Source organism: Rhinoderma darwinii, chromosome 6 (genome assembly GCF_050947455.1).
Source record: "Rhinoderma darwinii isolate aRhiDar2 chromosome 6, aRhiDar2.hap1, whole genome shotgun sequence".
Lineage (NCBI taxonomy): Eukaryota > Metazoa > Chordata > Amphibia > Anura > Rhinodermatidae > Rhinoderma > Rhinoderma darwinii.
In genome coordinates, this window is record NC_134692.1 from 50768616 (window position 1) to 50794213 (window position 25598).

The 25598-nt window shown below is 39.6% G+C and overlaps 1 protein-coding gene across 2 annotated transcripts in view; it reads left to right on the forward strand.

Annotated features, from left to right (window-relative positions):
* LOC142655484 (voltage-gated delayed rectifier potassium channel KCNH8-like) overlaps positions 1-25598 on the forward strand; it is a 421759-nt gene that overhangs the window by 164293 nt on the left and 231868 nt on the right. For both annotated transcript variants that reach the window (XM_075829713.1, XM_075829714.1), the window contains exon 2: positions 15380-15613. In XM_075829713.1, the coding sequence (XP_075685828.1) occupies positions 15380-15613 (234 nt within the window). The remainder of the gene's footprint in view (positions 1-15379; positions 15614-25598) is intronic.

Genomic DNA, 25598 nt, shown 5'->3' on the forward strand with positions numbered 1-25598 from the left:
AGGGCGAAGAGTTGGGTGAATAGTGCATTGGGGACCCATCACACATAATAAAAGTTTTTTTGTTAACAGACAGGCACTTTAATATCTCTTTCTGGCTGCCAAACCCATTTTGAGTACATTTGTTCATGTTTTGTAGTTATTTATTTTAGTGTTTTTATAACTGTATTTTTTTTAAATATGTTTTACGCATTGAGAAGTGATGTATATAGATGACAAGGGACCTCATAGCAAGGATAATGCAACTTTAGGTGCAGCTTGACGTTGTTACACTCCTAGCCACCTGCGACAAAGTCCTATCCATTCAAAGTACTCAGTACCATATGGCAAATGTAGCATCAGTTTTAGTGAATCTTTACTCAGATAAACTAAAGTGGTTTTACCCATCACACAAAGTGTTGGCATATCATATGAATGGGGTTGTGCTGCAGTTCCCTGCAGAGTCAGTACTGGGCTGGTAGTGCTGCTGTGCAGGGAATATCTGAGAAGGGGACACAGCACTGAATCAGCGGTGCAGCCACTTCATTCTCATTAGCGGTGGGGGTCCCGCCAGTTAGACACCAACAGATCGCAAAGTGATGGCATATCCTAGGGATATGTCATCACTTTGTGTGATGGGAATAACTCTTTAACGGGAACCTGTCATGACGTTTCAGCACCTTAAAAGAACATGCTGTAAAATCTAACGTGCATATGTTTATAAAGATGCTCCTGTATATACTGACTGATGCATGCAGCATAACCTAGAAAACCAACTTAACAGCGTATGCTATATGCAAATTACCTGTGAAGTGCCATCTGGGCGTAGCCGCGATGCTGAACGGTAAGGCAGTCCAGTCCCTAAATACTTGCTGTCTTGAATGACGTCCCCTTGTCATCCTTACAAACCAGTCTGGGGGATGACAAACAAGCCAGGAAGAGGGTGTTTATTGGTAGGTTTGCCTGAGTGTTCAGCATCGCGGCTATGCAATGGCAGCAGTGTAAGACATCAAAAATCAGCCGGAAAAATCGTGACAAAAGCATCACATCTGTGTATATTGTATATAGGGTCATAGGTTAGGAAAGTATACTGCAGACTATGCAATCGCAACATTATGTTTAAAGGGTGACTAAACTTTCAAAAAAACTTCTGACGTGTGATAGTGGCAGAAGCACATGGGGAGAGCTGAGCTGCTTCCTTTCTGATCGGCTTTTCTCGGAAAGCCGATCAATTAGTGTACGGGCTCAATAGAAAGTCTATGAACCCATACACCAATTGCTCGGCTTTTCAGAGAAAAGGCGGTCAGAAACTAAGCAGCTCAGCGAACACCCGAGCGCTTCTGATACTTCATTTTAGTGATCGGTGGGGGTCTCAGTGCTCAAACCCCCACCGATGAATGTCAGAAGTTTTTGAAAGTTTAGTTACCCTTTAAAAGAAGGCAACTGTTTGTAAGCCATATATGACTTGGGGTGTGGCCTATTTGGTGGGTGATGTCTAAGTCATCATTCTCTTAAAATATAAATTCGGTATTCTATATGACACAGTAGATGTGTTTAGGTGGAAGTAAATTTGCTGTTTTTCTTTAGATTATTAAACACACAAACAATTATCATTTTTCAGCTAATAATTGAGCGTTAGAATAAGAAAAATAAAAAAAGTGAATAAAATGAGACATAGTCCTCGTTCCATCCTTGATCAAAATCTGCGTTTGCCTAAAAAAAAATTGAGGTCCATCTCTTATAATTCAATTTCTTTTTACATATATAAGCAGGAAATACATCATAGTTGCAAACGAGATAATGACACTAATTATCATTCACAAAGTATTATTATAATCACAAGATTTCTTAGTCTTATACAGCAACAATCCTCTTACTAACAGTAATTAATCACAGACTATACCAAGCAAATGACTTGACTTAATTGCATTTAAATAATCCATTGTTATTTCATTCCCAAATTCTGTGGGTCCAGTTACACTGTTATTAAAGCAAGGAATTATTGAAACTATGGAATTAAATATTAAATACATTCTTTCCATTTGTAGTAGAATGCAAGAATGTGGGATGCACATTTATGGATAATTATCTACATGGATAAGAGAACTTCATCTGACAATTTTACTGATGTAGGTTATTGAGCTCTTTTATGTAAGCATGTCGTACATGCTTGTGGTTCACTTGTATATGACATGTGTTGTTTTTTGTCATTAACACTTAATTGATTGTCATTACACAGGATATAAATAGTTGTGCACAAAGAATATCCTTATAATTATAAACTAAAGGAGGAAAGAACAGTTGGATTACAAAAAGAACCTATGACCTACCTTTTTATATATATTTATATACGAGTATATATATATATATATATATAAATATATAGACAATCAATATCAATGTACCACATGACACATCCACTTAAAGAAAAACTAAACATAGCAAATATACAAAAATAAACCGTAAAACCTTTTTCTCCTTTAATTCTATTTTGTCTCATATTGCAATCAAAACTTAAAGATATATAAAGAATGCATCTAATATGTGTCCCAGGAAAATAGCCATTTCCCCTATTTTCCTTCTCACAATCCTGTGTATGGCTGTATGATAACTGGCTGCAGCAGGGACATTCCCCCCACTGATCTGTCTGCGAAACCCTGCCCCCTCAGCCATTTACCAGCAGGGAATTAAAGTGGTATTCCCTTCTCAGACATTTCTGGCATATCCACAGGATATGCTATAAATGTCTGTTAAATGCTGGTCCCAGCACTGGAACCAGCACAAATTTAGAGAATGAGGATCCCCAATCCCGTCCCTGCCTGATGAGGTGGCCACTGGTCGCCCCGTCAAGGCAGAGACTCAGTGGCAAGGTGACTGGGAATGCAAAAACAGTCGAGCTTGCTGAGCTAAGTTGTTTCCATAACTCCCATAGAAGTGAAATGGAGTTAGGGAAACAGCGTTGCTGGTTGTGCTACGCCGTTTCTGTAATTCCTATCACTTTTGTGGGAGTTACGGAAACAGTGCAGCTCAGAGAGCTCAGCTGTTTTTGTATTCCTGGCCACCTTGCTACTAAGTATCCATCTGGCTATGGCGGCCACTGCCCATGTCACCAGGCGGGGAGCTCCCTTCTAGACATAGATGCAGGTCCCAGAGCTGGGATCCGCATCTGTCAGATATTTATTGCATATCCTGTGAATGCGCCATAAATATCTGAGATGGGAATACCCCTTTAACCACTGTGTTCTCAGCAAGATTTTTTATTTTTTTTAGAACATGCAGAAAATCCTGCAGACAGATAAACGGTTTGAGCAACCTTATCTGCTATTTATTTTCATCAATGATTTCTAGGTTTATTGTTAAATAAGTAAAAATAAAGACAAGAAAAAAGTATTGCTGGAAGCGCCCATGAAAAGGTGCCTCACCCAAGAGGCATTACATGTAAATGACTTATGCAGCAATAACAAAACATACAACATTAAAATAAAACATATACCCACACAAAAGTGTAACATTAATATTAAATAATAACAAATATTGCCGCATAAAATAATGGAGAAATATCAACTTTAAATACAAATAAAGCCAAATAGAGCCAAAATGCTAGAAAATATAACAATACAAAGTGAAGGGAAATACCTGTCAGCAATAAAATGCAATTTCATGAACAAACACAATAGCTTCAGCTGCAAATCACATCACACACTTATAGTCAGTAAATTGGTCTGCCTTGGGGTCATGCAACTGCACTCCTAACAGTGCTCTAATGTATATATATTTTCAATTGTTCAAGTGTTTATGTTGTGTGGATCCTTAGTAATGATTATGTAATTTTATTTGTATATTACAAGGAAGCACTTTTTTTTGGTTTCCCACTTATTATTCCACAGAATTAGTAATTAATATGACAAAAGGATCAAACATAGGGCTTAAGAACAGTGGAAGATTTTATTGAATCATCTATGTAGCTGGACCTTACAATTCTGGATGCTTTCACACAAGTTTGTTCTTTTGTTTTTTTTAGTGTAAATTTCAAACAAATCTCAAGTTAATTGCACAAATCAGATATTGCAACTGCTACCACACGACACGACACGACATGACAACACTGCAGACATCTGCAAATATTCCTACATAAAATTCATAGTTTTGATACAAGTGAAGAATACACACTGTATCATGTTGCCCTGCCTCATGACATACATGCGTGTCCCAACATTAATTAACAAGTGACTTTACTTGCTAATTATTAGGGTGAGCAACATCAACGTGACATTCTTAGTACTTAATACCAGTGTATTCAGGCTCACTAGCACATTCTACATCCTTAACTTGCCTTTTTCTATGGAGTACTTTATTAAAATTAGAAACTGTATACCATGGGGCAGATTTACTAATAAAATTAATAATAAATAAAATGTACTAATAAAATTACTAATAAACAGATTTCTAATCTCTTTGTGGATGAGATTAATAGCAAGGTGTCAGTTTTTGCTGATGATACAAAACTTTGTAGGATAATTAAAACTATAACTAGAAAATATTACAGAAAGACCTAGATAAGCTGGCAAAAAACATGGCAGATGAAATTTAATATCGATAAATGTAAAGCAATGCACCTAGGACGCAATAATAACATTAATTCATATAAATTAAATGGAACAAAGCTGTGGATAACGGAACAGGAGAAGGACCTGGGTATTCTGGTTACAAACAAGCTAAGCAGCAGTACTCAATGTCAAGCAAAAGGGATTTTAGGGTGTATAAAAAGAGAGATAACAAAAAAAGTGAGTCAAATGTAATATTATCCCTCTATAAATCCCTTGTAAGGCCACATCTTGAATATGGAATTCAGTTTTGGGCTCCACATTGCAAAAAGGATATAGGAGAAATGGAGAGAGTTTATTAAATGGGATGAGAGGTGTCGCTTACAATGAAAGACTAGAGAAATTGGGCTTGTTCAGCTTGGAAAAAAGACGCCTTAGAGGTGATGTTATTATCATGTATAGATATATGTGTGGTCAATACAAAAAAACTAGCACATAATCTGTTCTATCCAAGGACTTTACAAAGGACCAGGGGACATTCATTGACGGTGTAAGAAATACGTTGCAGACATCAATATAGGAAAGGGTTCTTTACAGTTAGAATAGTCAAACTATGGAATGCCCTACCCCAAGAGGTAGTAATGGCAGATACTATGTCAGCAGTTAAAAAAAGGCTAGATGATTATTTACTGACAAATGGCATTGAGGGTTAAAGTTAATCAAGCAATGAATGACGTGTAATTTATTGAGAAATGTTGAACTTGATGGACTTGTGTCTTTTTTTTCAACCTATGTAACTAGGGGAAAGATTTACTACTTTGACTGCTTCTAGAATTTTGGTGCAATATGGTGCATTTCATGTTAGATTAATTAAAGAACAGATGTTTGCACCTCACTAGACACTTTTAAAAAATGTCACTAAAAGGGTTGGGCATAATAGGAAGCGGGCTGGGCTTAAAATGTACCAAAATGCGCCAAACGAAAACTAAGCCACCTAAGAGTTGGTATAAGGAAGAAAAAAAGAGTCTAGCATGTCTAGAAAGAGGTGCTAATTTTATCATACAGCGTGCACCACTGTACTATATTTGCATTACATTTTTTGGCTGCCTCTTTTGAGTTTATGCTGTCTAAATTTTCCGCACTATTTTAAATTCAGACAAAATTAGAATTAGACTAGATGCACCAAATTCATCACACTGGATCATTTTGAGCAATAAGTTTGGCGCCCCCTGGAGAAAAATGCATTCAGTATATTGGACACGGCACCTGGCTGATAAATGTTGATTAGACGTAGATTATCACAAGATAGTTTATTTCTACAGGCTACGCCAGTGGGTGGCAGCCAGCTATGATTGTTACTACATATACTCACAGATGCAATGCAGTAGTGTTGTGCCTACTACAGCACAACTACACTAGGTGAGTCTATTTTATTGAGGATTCTTCACAGTGTATATGCCATGCACGAAACAGTATCAGCTTAGTGGAGCGCCACTTCCTCTTCTTTTTTTCTTCCCTTCTACATCTACTGTCCACATATGGACTGTGATGTCAGGGGCTTCTCCAGGGTCAGAGTATTGTAAAGTTCTTGACATCACTGTCTATATATTTACAGTCACATCAGGGCCGGATTCCCCTGCCAGAGTGCTTGCAAAGTTACGTATACTAATCCAACACTCCACATTTATGCACAATGCAGGGAATTTATTAGGACTGGCATTTCATGCTTAAGTATGCTTCAGTCTTAATATAAAAAAGTTGAAGTAAAATGCGCTTAAATGAGTAAGAGGCGAACGTCCCTTGATTACCTTAGCATATCTCTGGCTGCCCGTGCACCAGAAAGCGGAATTATAGATTTGCGCCATAATTTAAGCCAGTTGCGAACGTAAATTATGGTAAATTTATAAGGCCGCGGGAACGCCCCTTCCGCTGAGCTCCAACATTTTTTTAAGTAAACGTTGGAAACGGTGCAAAAGTTACATAGTTTTTTTTACCGCAAATTGTGACTTTCGTGCCATTTGAGACTTTTCTACATCAGAAAACTGGTGTCAAATAGTTAATAAATTTCCCCCAATGTGCACTAAAATTCATCTGTGAGATGGAATTCTCTAGATTAGTTCAAATTGATAATAAGTGTAATTTATCAGTTGCCAGGCAAAAACTGGCAGAATTCAGTAAGCCCTTTTACAATTGAAATATAAGGTTAAAATAAGAAAATTTGTTTCCTTGAATCAATGAACCAAATAGAATAGAACCAAATTCCACACAGGAATATTCTCCACAATTGCAGATATATGCTGCAATAGAACACAATAAGACCATGGTCATGGGCAGTACTTACAAATGACAATAGTTTATATTTATCAAAGTTCAAGTAATTAAATACGATTTAATAGGAATAATGGCCCATATATAATAATAATGGCATATTTTGCACCAATGGAATCGGAGAGGGCAGTTGGCGAGAATCGCGCCTAATTTCCTAAAAGGGTCACGCCTCTTAATAAATTTGGTGCATTTGGAATGGTCTGATTGTTTGTAATTCTTTTTATGTCGGCTATGAGCTACCGTACATTTTCACCACTCATTTGCCCTAGTTTAACCTTTGTCTTTGATAAATAAGGCTAAAAGTACATTTACAGTTTGACCACGGATGTTCTTCTCGTCTGTTTACTTTTTGGGAGTTAGAAAACAAATATGTTACATTTTTGCCAAAACGTGGTGTCGTTTTTAATCTATTTTATGTGTCTTTTTAATCTGTGAAAGTTCAGCAAAAATTGGGCATAAATGAAATTACAATGTGGGCCAATGTCTATATACCTCAAATAGGACACATTGTCAATTGAGAATATTTAAAAAAAACTTAGATTTTTCTCAAAGTATAATAAAAATAGCAATGTAACTAAATTGGATAGTAAATATTTTTTGCATTACTGGCATAGTCACGCGATGAACAGTAAACTATTGATATTAAATGTGGTAATGTACTGTATGCCTTTGCCATGTAGAATCACTAGAAAGTTTTGCATTCTCAGCTTGGTCGCACATTATGGAATGAGCTTCCTTTGGTCATGGTGACATCTGGAAATTGCTCCCAACTATATCATCTCATTACTGCTCAGAGATTAGAGATTCTATGCTATGTCTGTTCCACAGCAGGTCACTATATCCCATCCAAGCAAGGACAACAATAAACTTGACAACACTTAAGGAATGTCTTGTAGATAGAAGCGAGTTTATTTTCAAATCATCTTCATTCACTGCAAAAATAAAAATGAAAAATCATCTAAAAGACTGGATATATAACATGGAGTCTATAAACCTTCCCCAGAATTGCAGCCCATTAAATACAAGAAACCGCAATTCCAGAAACTGCAGAATGACAAAAAAATGTAATAATAATTATTGAGGCTGGCAGAATAGATGTATTCATCTGAATTCTACTTAAGCATGGTAAGAATACATTGGCTTAAAAGTGACAATTACTTTTTTGAGCCAGTATTATGTAAGTTTGTCATGCAAAATGGCTATTTAGGGTTGGAAATGGCCAGGTTATTTTGACAAGTTAAGACTCTGTTCACATCTGCGTTGGAGGCTATGGGGTATGTGGACCCCCTGGGCCGCCCTGCCGTAGTGGAGTAGCAGCTGATCAAACAGAAATGTCAATGACAGTCACTAGCGAGAAAGTACCTGGCTTGCTGGCTTGTGCCGGATAATCAGAAGCAGGCTGGTGTCGGACTATCGGAGGCTGGTGCCGGACTATCAGAACTTGTCTCGCATACTCGACTTGAACACAGAAGTCATCTCGGACCATGGACTTAGCAAGGACACCGTACACAGATGGTAAAGTCTTCTCGGACACAGGCCTGATTTACACGAGCGTGTGCGTTTTGCGCGCTCAAAAAACGCTGCGTTTTGCGTGTGCAAAAGGCACTTGGCAGCTCCGTGTGTCATCCGTGTATGATGCGCGGCTGCGTGATTTTCGCGCAGCCGCCATCATAGAGATGAGGCTAGCCGACGTCATTCACTGTCCATGGTGCTGAAAGATTTAACTGATCGGCAGTAACTCTTTCAGCACCCTCGACAGTGCATTCCGATCACCATATCGAGTAACCTGATTAAAAAAAAAGAGGTTCGTACTTACCAAGAACTTCCCGGCCGTTGCCTTGGTGACGCGTCCTTGGTGACGCGTCCTTGGTGACGCGCCTCTCTTGACATCTGGCCCCACCTCCCTGGATGACGCGGCAGTCCATGTGACCGCTGCAGCCTGTGCTTGGCTTGTGATTGGCTGCAGCTGTCACTTGGACTGAATTGTCATCCCGGGAGGTCAGACTGGAGGAAGAAGCCGGGAGTTATCGGTAAGTCAGAACTTTTTTTTTTTTTACACGTTCACGTATATTGAAATCGGAAGTCACTGTCCAGGGTGCTGAACCAGTTTAACTCTTTCAGCACCCTGCACAGTGACTGTCTCCTGCCGGGTTCGGCCAAAACGAGTTCGGCCGAACCCGGTAAAGTTCGGTTCGGTCATCTGTAAGACACTCCGTTCGGATGTTTGTAAACAGAAAAGCACGTGGTTCTTTTCTGTTTACATTCAGTTTGACAGCTCTTGCGCGAATCACGCAGTTCGCACGGAAGTGCTTCCGTGCGACCTTCGTGGTTTTCACGCACCCATTGACTTCAATGGGTGCGTGATGCGCGAAAAACGCAGATTTATAGAACATGTCGTGAGTTTTTTTCAGCGCACTCACGCTGAGCAAAACTCACGGACTGTCTGCATGCCCCCATAGAGTAATATAGGTGCGTACGACACGCGTGAAAAGCACGCGCGTCGCACGCGCATATATTACGCTCGTGTAAATGAGGCCTTAGCTTGAACACAGAAGTCGCCTTGGACAATGGACTTGAACACAGAACTCGTCTCGAACCATGGACACATGGTGTACAGGATACAGCTAAGGAACCATTTGCATGACAAACACTGGGAAAACACAACATTGCTCAGGCAAAATGGAAGTGGGTAGGGTTCTTTTTAAAGTCCTGCGTATGCTGGGATTGGCTTGGGGTGAATTTAGTGGTGTGCGTGCTCGCCCTTTAAGACCGGGGACGAGCGTGCACACATCCTACAGGCAACAGCAGGACAGGAGAGAGCTGTGTGTGCCGGCAGCTCAGTCGGAGGAGGTGCAGACCAGGATCCAGAGGCCTGCTGTCGCCACATATCATAGGCTCTGTTAGTGTTCTCTGTCGCAGATCTGGCCGAGATTACCAGAAACAATAGCGCGGCATGCACTATTGTTTCCCGTAAAACCACAGACCCCCGACGGAACCCATGAAAGTCAATGGGTTCCATCAGGCCACTGTCGGTGACCTCTGACAGAGCAGAACGACGGAAAGCCCAGACACAGTTGTGAACATAGCCTTTATGGAAATGCTGAGAAAATTGAGGTTTTCCAATGCAAAATTACAAAATGGTCGAGTCTTTCTATCCCTTTATCTCATAACTGAATCCTACACTGCCGATTAAAGATTAGAGAAAGATCCAGTCTCATCTCTGAAGTGTGGATGTTTGTAATACTTGTTTTTGTTTATACTTTGTTTTAACTGTAACTGTTACCACAAATATGTAAAGTTAAACCATATTCCACAAATATGTTTTGCGTTTTTAGAATATGCTGTGTCTCCATTGGGTGTTTTCATTGCCTTTCATTATTAATTACATGATTTAGCATATGGTTGGCTGTTGGAAAATATATGGACATAAAAATGTTTGACAGGAAGAACTGTAACGCTTTCCACATTGTCTGTACCATGCAAGCTAAACAAAAAATCACCTCAAATTCTTCTGGTGTCTACCAGATATAGGACAACCACTGCAAGAAGTATATTATATGAGAACATGATGATGATATGGAAAAATATAAGCACAGTGACATTCAGTTACATAGTTAGTACGGTTGAAAAAAAGACATGTTTATTAATTTCAATCACGGGTTCAACGCTTTGTACTATAAAAAAAAGATGCCTTTGTTTTATAGTACAAAGAGGTGAAGCCATCCGGGTCTGGCCATTTATTAAGTTTCAACATTTTAATGACAGTCCCTACCGCTTCAGGGGAATCTCTTGTCCTAAAAGGTGAGCCAACCTGGTGGGCAAGGTTGGCAATGGGGTGGCAGAAGAAAATTCTTAATTGCGAGTAGGCCAGGGGTAGCCTGTTCAGTGTACAGGTGAAACAAGTGATGGTGAAATTCATGCACTTTTGACTGACGGTTGGAGCTTACTTTTCCAATCTGTGTGTGCAATTTGATGGGGGGGGGGACGTTAGGACTGGACATCTGAGTCGGTGGGTCATATGATAATTATTCCTATTGTTTGGCATATAATACACTTGCTGAGACCAGCGTATAACCCTCTCAGCTTTTTGAGTTAGGAAGAGATTTAATTCAGGACGGGCCCGAAGCAACTCTTGCGATAACTGAGGTGAAATGGACTGTTTCATTTGGAGCATTTATTTCTTAAATACCATGTGACCCTCTTAAGCATCTGGAAAAACAATCTATGATTTTCAATTCAGGACAAACTGGTACCACTGATTTAAGTTCTGTGCTCCACTAATGGAGCACAGGAATGCATCTAGGCCTACACATCCTGGGGAATCTTTCAACTCTCTTAGGCGTGGTAACGTCCCCAACCACCACATTACATGTGTCTATCTTTATGATCCCAAAAGCTTAATCCAACCCCTTAAGTTGGTCCAACTTAATTTTCCTTAATTAAGATAGACGTCAAATTACTTCCTAAAATTCTTGCCCTGCATTTGAATACTGAGTTTGGGTCCCTGGTACACAGAGATCAGGTTGGATTAGTCCAATGCCGGCAGCCCTCGCATAATAAATGACGGGTCTCCCACCTGTTACATTGTGCAAGACACAGGGGCATTGTGGCTATGCTCCTTTCTATTGATATCAGAAAGGCATTTAATACGTTTTCCTGGAGGTATCTCTTTTCAGTACTGAACGGATGGTTCTTCCCCCTCATATTTTATCGCTTGGCTTAACACCCTTTACAGTACCCACAAGGCCTTTGTAGGATACAATGGGTTCTCCTCTGACCTCTTTTCTACCACGCAAGGCACCTGCCAGGGCTGCCCCCTCTCACCCTTGCTTATTATTCTAACCCGCCGAGACCCTGGCGATTCATCTTTGCTAGGATCCTAATATTCAAGTAGTTGAGTTAAGTATAGTGACCCACAAATTATGTCTGTTTGCCGATGATATCTTGCTAGCTATTATATCTTCACTCACCACCTTGCCTAAACTTTCAGGAACCTTGTACAGCTTCACAAGTCGGTTGATCAATCATGCCAAATCCAATTAACTAAATGTCTCACTTCCCTCCTCCATGGTCGCTACCTTAAAATTCCAGTGGGTGTCAAACCAGCTCAACTTTCTGGAATTCTGCCTCACTAATGATGTGAAGGAATTGTCTGAAGCCGAGTAGTCACAAATCTGGTCTTCTAGCACTATAGGGCTGCTGATTACTCTAATGCTTGAAACCAATAACAAGGTCTTCATGAGGTGGTCTTTGACCCCTGCTTTACTCTTGGATAGGGTAGATTTAAGCTGCATCGTGCCATGCTCCTGTGATTAAACTCAACACTAGCCCTTTCTTTCCCACCGCTTTTTGCTGATAGTTGAGCGATGACTGTTTAAGCTTTGTACTATTATGCTATAGATTACTAACTTGATCAAGGTTCTGCTTTGTCATCCATCAAGCCATCTTTTTGCACTGTTTCTACGGTTTATCTGTTACCAATTTGTAGGCTTCTTTTTTTGCCTGTTTGTACTTGTTTGTTTTCTATTTATTCTCTGATGTATACCTACTCCTGATTTTTTTTTTTTATTAAATAAAAAAATAAAAAAAATAAAGGCTGACCCCTATTAAAGGTGCATTCATCTATTCTCATGGAATATCAACAGGTAGTATTTGCTATGCTTCAGTCCATGCCCTGGCTGCAAAACACATACAACCAAAATCTTATGAGTTCCACTATGCCTAGTGCTAGAAAACATTGGTTTAAAATTTACCTCTCTACCAATGAAAGATTATAATCATCCTTAAACCTTTATGACTGTTAAAGGCATTAGAACTTTGCAAAAAGAAAAAAACTCAAGCACCTACATGACTTTTATGAAGAAATAAGTAATTTTCTAAAGTTAAACGAAGTACAAACAAGATCAGTTGCATGCAGAGACCTCAAATCTTTTTGTATTGTGTGTATATATTTACAACAGTATATCTTATATGCAGTGTTCTCCACTGAATATCAAATAATAGGGTGTATAATAATACATTCATACCCTTTTATCCATGAACAAAAAGGATTATACACCGCCAAAGCAATTTGTGGATATAATTCATTCTAAGAGCTTTATTTTAATATTCTTTCAAATCTGCTGCACGTTACATTGCATTAACATTGTGGTGCTTCTGACTTTTCTAGGCAACTGCAACAGGAAAAGCTATTAATTTTGTTCTATGAACTATACTTGCTTATGATCTCAAAAAAGTCTCAGTATTTGGTTGCACATCCACAAAATAGAAAGAATTTGAAGTGTTTGTAAAATATTCACTAAAGTCTTGCTTATTTTTTATGTTCTTCAAAGTGAACTTCAGCTTCTTCTTTCATTTAAATCACTAATATCTTCTTTGGTTTCATCATAACATCTGCATTTTAAAGGCAGTACAACAGTTGGGGGCAAGTTCTGAAGCCAACAAGAAATGCAAACATGTTGTATAATCATATTTATGCGCTTTACTTTCTTCTATATTAGAAGTGCACACATTGTTGTTTTTTTTTTGGGGGTCCTAGGGATATATTGCCTGATGGATCTTGATAATGCTACAGTAAAACTTAAAGAGGCTCTGTCACCAGATTTTGCAACCCCTATCTCCTATTGCAGCAGATCGGCGCTGCAATGTAGATAAGAGTAGCGTTTGTTTGTTTTTCAAAAACGAGCATTTTTGGCCAAGTTATGACCATTTTTATATTTATGCAAATGAGGCTTTCTTAAGTACAACTGGGCGTGTTTAAAGTTATGTACAAGTGGGCGTTATTGTGTATGTACATCTGGGCGTTTTTACTTCTTTTACTAGCTGGGCGTTGTGAATAGAAGTGTATGATGCTGACGAATCAGCATCATCCACTTCTCTTCGTTAACACCCAGCTTCTGGCAGTGCACAGACACACAGCGTGTTCTCGAGAGATCACGCTGTGACGTCACTTCCTGCCCCAGGTCCTGCATCATGTCAGACGAGCAAGGACACATCGGCACCAGGCGACAAAATGCTCGTTTTTGAAAAAAAAAAACATTACTCTTATCTACATTGCAGCGCCGATCTGCTGCAATAGGAGATAGGGGTTGCAAAATCTGGTGACAGAGCCTCTTTAAGTTGGTTACTCAAGGAGTTTTCTTCAGGAACATCACATCCTTTAACAGCCAACTGCATGATATCTGCCGACAAACCAGTGATTAGGAATATAGATGTGACATCATACAATGACGTCACCTTGGAGTTATAGATGACACAATCAAAAATAATAAGCATACTATCCAACTGAGGTGGCAACATCACGTTTGTCTCCTTTAGCGGTCAACCGCACTTCAATCGTGCCATTGCGCAGGATCCATCAATACACACAGCCTGAAGAAGGTCAAGGTTTGACCGAAACGTTCAACTGATACTGGCATAATAAAAAACCTTCTTGGAAAATCACTCCTATCTGGTGTGAATAGTACTTATTTTCTACTTATTGGGTTGGGCCCCTACGTATGCACCCACGTAATAACCTAGTGCCTTCCGAACCTTGTTCTATTGCTTGCATCTGTTTCTGAATCTTGGTTAATGTGCAACTCTAGAATAAATCTCTCACCCCTTATTTGATCAAGGTCCCGTTATGCGGATATGTTATAGGCTGTTTTCTCCTGATCAAGATGCTCCCAATATTCCCTAGGCAGGGGAAAACCAGCACAAGGTTTCACTGCCCCTCTCTACTACAAGGGGTGGAAATGAATGGTGGTAACCAAGTATTGGGCACTTTTACAGGGAATTATAGACTGAACTTGTAGTAGAAGTTTGACCCATGCCACATTCTACCTGTCTTCTATGTTTACCTTGCTAATGGTTACAGGAAAAAGCAATTGACTACTCACATGAGTGTGCATGTTATTAGCTTCCATGATGTACAATTCACAATTTCCCCATGTTTACCACCCTGGGGGTAGGTAACATAGTTCACATATGATTTTGTGATAATTTATGTCTTTATCGGGAAGATAGGGGATGCTCATGGCTCATAAACATGATTTTCAATATTAAATTCTGCTATATGGTAAATAAATATATATATATATTACGGGGCGGAAGTGAGCGCTGGCATCTCCTGGGGAAGTAAGTGCTCACAGATCCATGGCTGCAGCCATCGGGGTGTGAGTAATCCTGACGGTCTGCGGCCATGGATGCTACAGACAAGATAACTTCTCATTTGGGTTAATAATACAATTTATTGGTGGTATAATAGTCCAGCACCTGTAATATATAAGAATAGAAGCTCTTATAAAAAGAGTGGTGGATTTAATAGTAAATCATGTAGGTTATGAGATTTTAGACGTTTAGGAGTTGTATTTTTTCATGGGTGTCTTATATTTCCTGTTACAAGTAGATTTTAATGGAAAGAAAATCAATAAAATACATTTTCCAGTAATCCCCTAATGTCATCTGAACAGTTTTTGAAAGGTTTGTAGTAGATGATTATAGAAGTGTCCTCTGGAAAACTTTACTGATACAGATTTTCTTTTTTTCAGACAGCAACTTTGTCTTGGGAAACGCTCAGGTGCTGAACTTGTTCCCCATAGTCTATTGCTCAGATGGGTTCTGTGACCTGACTGGATTTGCCCGGGCTGAAGTAATGCAAAAGAGTTGTGCCTGTAAATTTCTCTATGGTCAGGAAACCAGTGAACAACTCAAGGTGCAGATTCAGACAGCCCTGGACGAGAAAAGAGAGTTTAAGACAGAACTCATTCTCTACAGGAAGAGTGGTAAGAAATGACAACATGATCACCATGTCCCACCATATCCCAGAAGATACGCACTGTTTTCTCTGCAGGCATTCCACCTTTGTACAATGTAATTTGAATTTGTATATTTTACAGGGTTATATTACTTTATGATGAAAAGATTATTTATTGATCATTTAGTAAAGCTATATGAAACTAACATTATCAATATGCCTACTTCATGATACAATAGGAAAAAGCTATGTTTGCTCTTCTGTAAGATATGCTAGGTGTAAGAAAATATCCCAATATATCATAATATATGTTCCAGTATGTCCAAGGAGCAGCACTAAAATTAAATTAAAGGATTAATAAATAATAACTCAAACCCAATCCGGCTTGCACTTACCTAGCATAGTAACTGCACTCAATAGTTGGCCATTCTCGTTGCTGGGCATGAGTTTCTGTCATTCAGGAATTAGATACCTTCAAGTTACCAAAGCTCAAGTGTCTTAATGCTTTGAACCATTTATTTCAAGAACCTGCAAAGGCTGTAGGTTAATTTTCATCTGCCTATACTATAGCTCATCTACCCCCTTCAAGTTGTCCATATACTGTAGAGAAATCCACCAAAATGACGGTCACTTTTTTGGAGAGCATGAAGTCTGCTCTCTTCAGGTAAAGTTTACATTTTCCTGGGAATATACTATTTTATATACTGTTTTAATATAAATGTAGACCATGCATAATCCCCCTCCCAGACTGTATTTCTACAATATTTGTACAAACTGCAGTTAACATGTCTAGAAGACTGCACAACATTATCTAATTGCATTACACTTGTATGACTGCATATCAACAGTTCATATGGTGAAGACCCCCACCGATCGCTAAAACGAAGCAGCAGAAGGGCTCGGGTGAGTGCTGAGCCGCTTAGTTTCTGATCAGCTTTTTTCGGGAAAGCCGATGTAACGGTGTACAGACTTAATATTCCCTATTAATATGTTTACCCACCGAACTATCTGTGTAGGACACATCGTGTGGAGACCAGGTTGTTAATGTTGACCACAGGGGTCACAGCAAACAAAAGTGCAGAGCTATTGAAATGAACTTGCCAAGGCTAATAGATATCTGGCAGTAGGTCCATTTGCACTATTCTCAGGCTCTCCCCACCGCCATCCCTATGAGTTAATAGCAGGGTTTAATTTTAGGAATGCGTTACCTTCCGTCATCAGGCCAGATTGGAGCAGAGTTCCTGTTTAAAAGCGATGCCTATGAAGCGGTTCCACATGTTTAGCCACTTCCACCTTTATGGGTTAATTTAATATGGGTCCAGCCAAATCTATAACTTCATAGTGAACATTGTAACACTTTGCTATATTTCCTATGAAGATAAAGAACTATATGTGCTGCACACATCTATGGAAGAACAGGTAGTTTATTTTGGCCATAAGGCTGAATGCACACGATGCGTATTACGTGCGGATTTGCCGTGCAGATTTTCGTGCGGTAAATCTGCAGCCTAATACAGCACCAGCAAAGTAAATGAGATTTCAAGAAATCTCATCTACACGTTGCAGATTTTTTTCTGCACGTAAATTGACCTGCGGTGCGTATTTTAATATCGGAAGCATGTCAATTTGTCTTGTGTTTCCGCTAGCGAATTGTATCTGATTCGTTTAAAAAAAACGCACCAAAATCTGCATCAAAATGTAGAAACCGCACCTAAAAATACACTATTAGGTACAGAATTACCTGCATTTACCTGCGGTTTTGATGCAGATTTTCTGCACCAAATTCCTCAACGTGTGCATGTAGCCTTAGGGTTCTTAGAGCCATGAGTAAAACATCTTCCAATATAAAAATTTGATATTGTATGTACTTACAAAGGAATAATAAAAACTATTTTTTTTAAAAGTGTAGATCATTAATTCTTGCAAATAACTAATTTATAGCTTCTAGTTATTGGACCCATTGTTTTGTAGAGCCAATATGTTTCTACAAAGCCATATTTGCCAACATTCTTGAAGAGAAAAAGGCTCATTCACATAACCATATATGCCCCCAATCTCATACAGTAGGTGTTCAATTTACAACCTCCGCAATAAAGCATTTATATGTGTTTTCTGTTGGAATCTGATGTTGTCATGTTTCATCGGGAGCCATATTATGGAGATATTCTCCCCTAGTAGAACTGCTTGTAGGAGTGAATACCCCTGTAGTACAGAGGTACAGTGGCACCATAGGGTGATATGCAGAGTGTCTATCTCTCCATAATACGGACTTCTGGGGACTCTGTATTCCTCGGTACAGGCTTCGTGTATACGGCTCTGGCTAACTCAAGGCAAAGTTGTACACTGAAACACCAATACTTAACACACGTCACAATGTAGAGTGGCAAGTCAACTGGTTCATTCTACCTAGAACAACTATTTAATGAATCACATAGTTACTTTTTATTTGTACTGTAAAGAAGTGACAAGCCAACATGTATCGGACTGAGCAACCACTTCAGCACCACAATAACTACAGCGTTCTTCAGGTTGTAGATGTAATAGTTAGGCAGCAATATGTGTTAGTTATGACTGGGCTGTTTCTAGCTGGATTTAGTTCATGCTGTGCTTTGATGCTCAATATCACACAAACTGGCAGTGAGCATTAGCAAAGCTTCCAATTTCTATTCCAATGTCTGCAGTTCAGTGAATTATTCCCTCAGTGGTTTCAGGCTTAAATGTTTGTACAAATTAGTCATTATACACAGATGGGATGTCCTTTGGGGTTAAAGATCTTTTTTCAGTTTCCCAATATATGAGCTAGTTTATCTGCATCCAGAAGCTTTGCGGTTACACTAGGTTGCCTATTTCCCATATTGTTGTCATCATGTTCAGAAATTACAGCATTTGAAGATGTGAAGCCATTGTGGTGTTATCCACCATGCTCACAACCCAGTTATACTGTTTCATTTATCCATTTCCTTTATTTTTTAAACAAATTACTGAGTAGCTATCACATCCTCACCTCTGTTTTGTCATGGGGCCCGTAGATGTTTAAGACTGTCATAGGCCTACAGAGGATCGTGTGGACCCACTGCCTTGCCAATGGATTTGGGGTAGGGCTTAACTGGGGAGTGAAGTCTAAAGCATAGCTAGGTCTTTACCCTTTAACCTCAGTACGAAGATGTGGACCTAGTCACTAGGACCCCCAGGTCGCTACCTTCAGAGTAGTCTCCATTGGCAACGGACAAAATGGAAAGATGAGGTATAATGACAGTAGAGAGTAGGGCTGTTGGCAGATCTTCACTCATGGTTAGCAGAGCCAGAGGTCAGGGCAGGTGGCAGACGGCAGATGATCAACGTGGTGAACAGGCAAAAAGTCAGGGCACGCGGCAGACAGGGATGGTCAAGTTCAAGCAAAGTCAGTAACAGTAAATCGAATAGTTAACACAGAAGAGCAATATTAGCAAGCTACACTAAAGAATCTAATTGCTCAAGCAAAGAGCAATGGGGGAGGGTACTTAACCTGGAAAAGCTGGATGAATTTGGCACGTGGTGGCCTTTTAATAAGGGAAGAGTCACCACACATGTGCACTGGTGGCTCACAGGGGAGCTGAAGGAGAGTGGTGATGGGGAAGGCAGCCAGCAGAGTGGAGTGGAGGAAATACACATCAATAAGCTCTAATAGGTTATTTGTGAATTAGACCATAAAAATTAGGCCCTAGTGGCATGTGATTGTCTCCAAATGAGCTTGTCTTCTAAGGGACATTTGTGGCCCATTATTGTGTCGGAGCGTGGCCAACTAGAGATTGCTCTGGTACTAGTGGGCCAGTCTAATCCTGGTATGTATAAAGCTGAATGCGTATTGTATAATAAAATATTACCTGCTTCTACTATCTGATATGAACTGCAGCAAGACATGTTTTGGAATGGTTTTCCTGTAACTATACATTTATTGTTCCACACCCAGTCCGCCGCGTCTTTTAGTTTCCTGGCATCGCCGCGGGCTGGTGAGCACACGGCAACGGGAGTGGGTCATTAAATGTTTATAACATTACTATAAGCTAATAGAACCATGTTTAATGTCCTGATTTGGAACAATAAATGTATACTTACGGGGAAATTAAAAAAACATCTCCTGCTGCAGATCATATCAGATCACAGTAGCAGGTAAAATGTTATTATATTATATGCATTCTTTTATTTCTAATATTGTTTGCCAAATCCATTAATGCGTGCGCCAGAAAGAACCATAATTTGGACATGCTCGCCACGTCGGTTCGCAGCCGTGGATTTGTCAAGTCTGGATATGCGCCAGATTTAATTCTCGTGTGCGCCAGTTTTGCGGCACAGAATCCTGGTCTAAAGTATACCACCCATTAGGTGTAATAAAGAAGGGAAAGGAGTCTAACCTGCACCAAGATGTGCCAAATCTATCAAACAGCGCGCACATCATTGAAAAATTTGGATCATCTTCAGCCGAGCACCTCCAACTTTAGGCTATCTATCTCTAAGCCATTAGTAATACACGTGCCCCATTGTTATCTGTGTTATGGAAAATCCCAAATTGTATTTCAGGGGTCCCAATACTTCTCCAGAAGGAGTACTAAGTACTACAGTCAGCAAAAAGGCTAAAGGCACACCTGTTTGTTCAGGTTCCAGAGCTTTGTAAATAGCTGTCCAGCCTTGAATTTTAGACCATAAAAGGTATTTAGGAGCCATATGTAAACTAATGGCCTTGAGATGTTGCAGCTCATGTACAAGTCTATGATATTGCAAACCATGCACCCAAAAGCCAAAAGTAAAAAATATTGCTTATACTGCAACATAGGGGGCACCACTGAGGCTAAAAGTACTCATGTCACACTGCAGCACTTGCCTAAATGAGGTTTTACAGCAGTGGCACCATACCTCAATAAATATAAATGACTAATGCTCCATCAATTATTAGGTTAATGCCAGAGAATTGCCTCTATTGTTTATTTAATTTTTTTTAATTTATACGCCATGGCCCAGGGTTTCAAGCCTGGATATTGAGTTGCAAATAAAAGATTTTAACTCAGTAACAGAGGATATCTCTGGATAACTCATTCAGACTCCAGACTTCGATCCAATCTAAAATTTGTGACTGGACTTAAAATTAGCTGTTTATTCCTAGTCTTCCTAGAAAATTACAGAGCTTACACAGTTATCCAAAGAATGGAGAAGCTGATAGTAAGTTAGGCCAGACTCAGACAGCTGTAGACAACTGCACAGCTGCATTTTAAGGTCCTTACTACGACCTCCACGCCTGGACCCCCAACCGGTTCTGCTGAACAGAACTTAGATCAATAAAGGGTTATATGGTGATTCGTTCAGTGGAACCATGCGAGAGCTGGGTGTTGTACCCTAAATTTCAGTCATTTTACAGCCATCTAAATCTTGCCTTAGGAATGAAATGCTGGCATCACTGGATTACTAAATGTTGTTTGTACTAATTTTTGTAGATCACAGCAAAGATAAGGGTTTTCTCCTGAACTCCTTTTTAAAACAAACATGATCTGGTTCCTCTTATCCAGCTGTTATCAATGGTTGTTAATGTAATGCATAAACAGCCGGGTCTGCCAAAGCTGGAGTCGCTCTAACAGAGCGATTCTTCCATTCTGACCCATAGAGGGTGTCGTGGAAATCCATCGCTCAAAATATATTAGACTGAAATTTATACGAGTCCAAACAGACACTCAAGGCCAGACCCCATTAGTCAGTATCCTAATTAGGATATTTCACCGATATATATCGAGAGAGGAGAAGAAAACACACAGACTCTGCTGATATGCTCAAAATGCTCCTCTGAAGGATTTATTACTAAACTCAAACTGTTAAACTGAAATTCAGAAGGGGTGTTGGCTTGAGGTTAACCAATCAGAGACAATGTGACAATATTTGTTATTCAGTAAAAAGCATACAATAAAATACATCCCAGATACATCATTATAATTCTTCACACATTAGGTTTTGCAGGTGGCCTTATCTCTCTTTTGGACAGAATGTTCTCGTGGAGATGGGGGGGAGACATTCCTTCACGCATACTTGCCACCCTCCCATCTCCCTCCCTGTTCATTCTCTACCAACTTCGCATGGGAACCAAGGTCAAAGATAAAACATACGAAATCAACATTACTTGTATTAAAGGAACAATGACTTTTCTATTCACTACAAAAGAACCAAGATGGGAACTCCAGACAAGATGGCTTCTGCACGAAACGAAATCATTTAAACATTATTATAATCACTTTCACGTAATACATATCTTAGTAATTCGGCATCCTGCTTGATAATTCACAATGTAATTTCATACAGAGAATATAAGCAAATAAATCATCCTTTTCTCATATTAAATTACAGAAATTATATATTATGATTATGAAACTCAAGCAATATATCAATAGGGCCACAACTAATATGATGCCGTCACCAATGTCCGGTTTGGGTATGGGGTCCCACCAGTGTATTGACAAGTCCTGTACATCATCGTCCTCTTCTTCTCCTGTCTTCTGATTAGAACACTTGATACTGCTGATGGATTCACTCAGGTCTTTGGTCTTTACTTTGAACTTTGCTGATGTCATCAGGACTTGGTTTGGTCCTTCTCATCTGTCAGACCCCGTCTCTTTTAGTTTACGTCACCAGGCTGTACACAGCACCTCATGCTGTGTGCCTGTTGTGAGATCCCACCTAGGCGGATTAGTGAAGTGTTATTGTAACTACCACAAACCCTCTGCTCATCTGTCTTCTTCCTCCGGTAAGTTACTTGTCTGGGCGGCTGCTTGGAATTGTGACACTGCCGTCAGTTCATGACAAACGCGTTGTACTGGCTCCGGCTGCGCCTGCCGCATCTCAATGATGGAGTTCATCGTATTAAAAGTCTTTTAGATCATGTTTACTGGCACTTGCTGGGGACCCCCAACCCTTGTCAATTGTTAAAATAAATACTAATCTGGTGATAACATCTACGTACTATAAAAGTTGTTCTAAGTACATACAATAACAATATCAGGCCCTTAAACTAAATCAAACAAACACCTTTATATAAGAAAAACTTCTCTGTTCCAATGGACAGGGCACCTAGAAGATGTGTAATTATTGGGTACATTTCATTTGCACTTGGTGTAACGCTTTCCAGCAGGATTTGTACCTTGATCTGAGCTGATTGCCTGGAACATCTCCAGCTCACCAAAATATACACAGATTCCACATGTTTATCTGACAAATGTCGCAAACCAATTTTTCTTACTCTAATTTGTATTGCATGGGAAGGCCTCTCAAGGTCTGTTCTCTTCGTGGGAGGCGGGTATGATAAGGTTGGCACCGGTCTGCCAGGACTGTTCTGTAGGCAAATCAAACAGCTCTAACAGAATTTAGCAGCAACAGCTGTAAAGCCTGGGACATACCAATTAGATCTTACCAAATCGATCCTTGCAGTCTTCGGGCATATGTGAGGTCATACACCATCCATACAAGTGCTATCAAGAGTGCCTTGGGTGTTACCGGTTCACCTTCCCTTATCCGTCCACATTCTATCAGAATCTGGTTCTCACGCCTCCATTCGAAGTTAGACTCTTCCTGTGGAGAACAAGCTATTTCATTGTATAAACATTAATTGATCTTAATCAAATAATTAATTTGAAGAAAAACATTAACAAATAACATCTTTACAGCAAACATTCACATTGAGCAATAACTAGAAATGATACATGCAAACTAATTTTTCTTCTTTATATATATATACACACACACAAACACTGCACAGAATTTTCCTTTCACAATAATAACGACAAAAAACAAATAACTAAAAATGTTTTCAAATGGGAATATTCCACTTCTGTACCTTTTATCTGACGCATGACTCTAATAGTCCAATGCTAAGGCTGGTCCAGAACTTTACATGAAACTTAACTTCAGTATTTAATATTCCCACAACACTTCTCAAATACAGTTATTAAACAAACTAACTTTGGAATAACATCTGGAGAACTGCTGATATCTTATTGTACAAACATCAGGTCAATACTTGGGATAACATTGTTCCCCTGTCACTTACACACAACGTCTGCAGTGGAAAAAATACAGGCCGGGCTTCAGGCCCCCCTGAGAACAGATCTACACACACGAGCACATTGTCATACACTTCTACCTCGAGTAGTTGTATGTTCTGCAGTCACTGGGACGGGGAATCTGGCCGGGCCGCACTTTTCACAGGTACCTTTGCTGTTTTACCTATGTCACGCCGTGCGCACATCATGCCGGCTGCTACAAACCCAGTGGTGGCACCATTGTATCCAGGGACAAGCCAATTTACTGATACCTGGCTGCACATACCCTTGTTGTCAGTTGTGTCTTCTCTTGCTCTCTCAATTGGCTTACCCGATGATCCAATAAAATTCCTACTACCAATGGGCCCATAATTGTGGGCGATGCCAAAAGCGTACCTAGAGTCAGTGTAAATGTCGGCCGTCTTACCTTCTGCCAGGTTACAACCTCAGCGAGCACCTCCAGCTCCGCTCCTTGAGATGAACAAGAAGGTGAGAGTGGTTTCTGGGTAATTTACCTTGTGCCTCGTATCCTGTTCTACACATACTGTATATGATGAAGTATGTCTACATTACAAATTTACATTGGAAACCCATGTCACATATGGATAGAACATTTCAAAAGGGTGGAGTTTTATTGTTCCACATTCATCTGATGATCCAGGACACTTGTAAATCCCACCCACCAGGTCCTGTAAATACCTGATTAATACAAAAACAAACAAAATATGCTACTGAAATCTGGCATAAAATAAACAATATTCAAACAATTTTTTTGTTTTGCCTTCTCCCCATCTAAATCTGTAAAGACTCATCTGTGGGTGACGTCACCTCTGCCTCCTGTGTAAATTTGCTGGAGGGGGATGGTCTATTACACAATACCTCATATTGGGTGGAGACTACAGCACAGCATACCCAGTGCCATATTCACCGTTCTGGAAAAATCTGGAACCATCTACACAGAAAAACCTCAAAATATAGGTTACTGTCATACACATTTAGTCTGGATTACTCATTGAAGCTCATACACATTTTGTAGATCTCCTAGAACCAAATTCATTAATTCAAAACAAAATAAAACACAAAACAAAACTACCTGATCAGTTCCTTCACCATTCCCTCCTATTTGGACTCTGCGAAAGTAATGTAGCAGGGTTCAAAACTACATATCAACATAATGAAATTAAACACTCTATCTGAGGGGCACTAGTTTAACCCCCTGTAATACACAACAGCCTGAAACAAAAATTACTTTCTCCTGACAAAAATACATTTTATCTTTAAAATGACCTGCAACCATTTACCTGTAAAACATCTCACATTTTCAAAAATAACATTTAGGCAGCACCACAGCACGTGCCTCATGTGTGAAAACAAAAAAAAACAAGACAAATGTAATTAGTTATTCAATAACACAGAAAATAATATATCTGGTAATATTAATTACTGCAAACCAATAAGCTATACATAAAAATAGGGAACAGTGGGGGCACATACATTTTCAAGACCCCGTGTCTCACAATATCTGTATTTTAATTCATTTGAATCAACATCACACCTGTTCACATTACACTCCCCCCGTTCTGACCCACATTAGTCACTGCAATATACCCGACTGCTCCGTTTTCTTCACTCTTCCAATGAAAATTTACACCTGTATTTAAATTGTTCTTTCTCACATCATCTGACTTGTAACCACCTGTAATCACCTGCTTTGTCCTTTTAACTTATGCCTTGTCATGGACACTCCACTCCCTTTCTCAACTTTCCACAAACCATTGTCTTTATCACATGCAAACATCCATCTTACCGCTGCCAGCCTCTTCAACAATTTTTTTACAGTGTGTTATTTTGCCTTCACATACTTTACAATTAAAGCCCCAGCTCCTTTTGCTCATTCTAATGTTGGCCAGGACCAGTGCCCCAAAGCATCTTTGTCCAACTTCCTCCTGACCCCATGGTCGG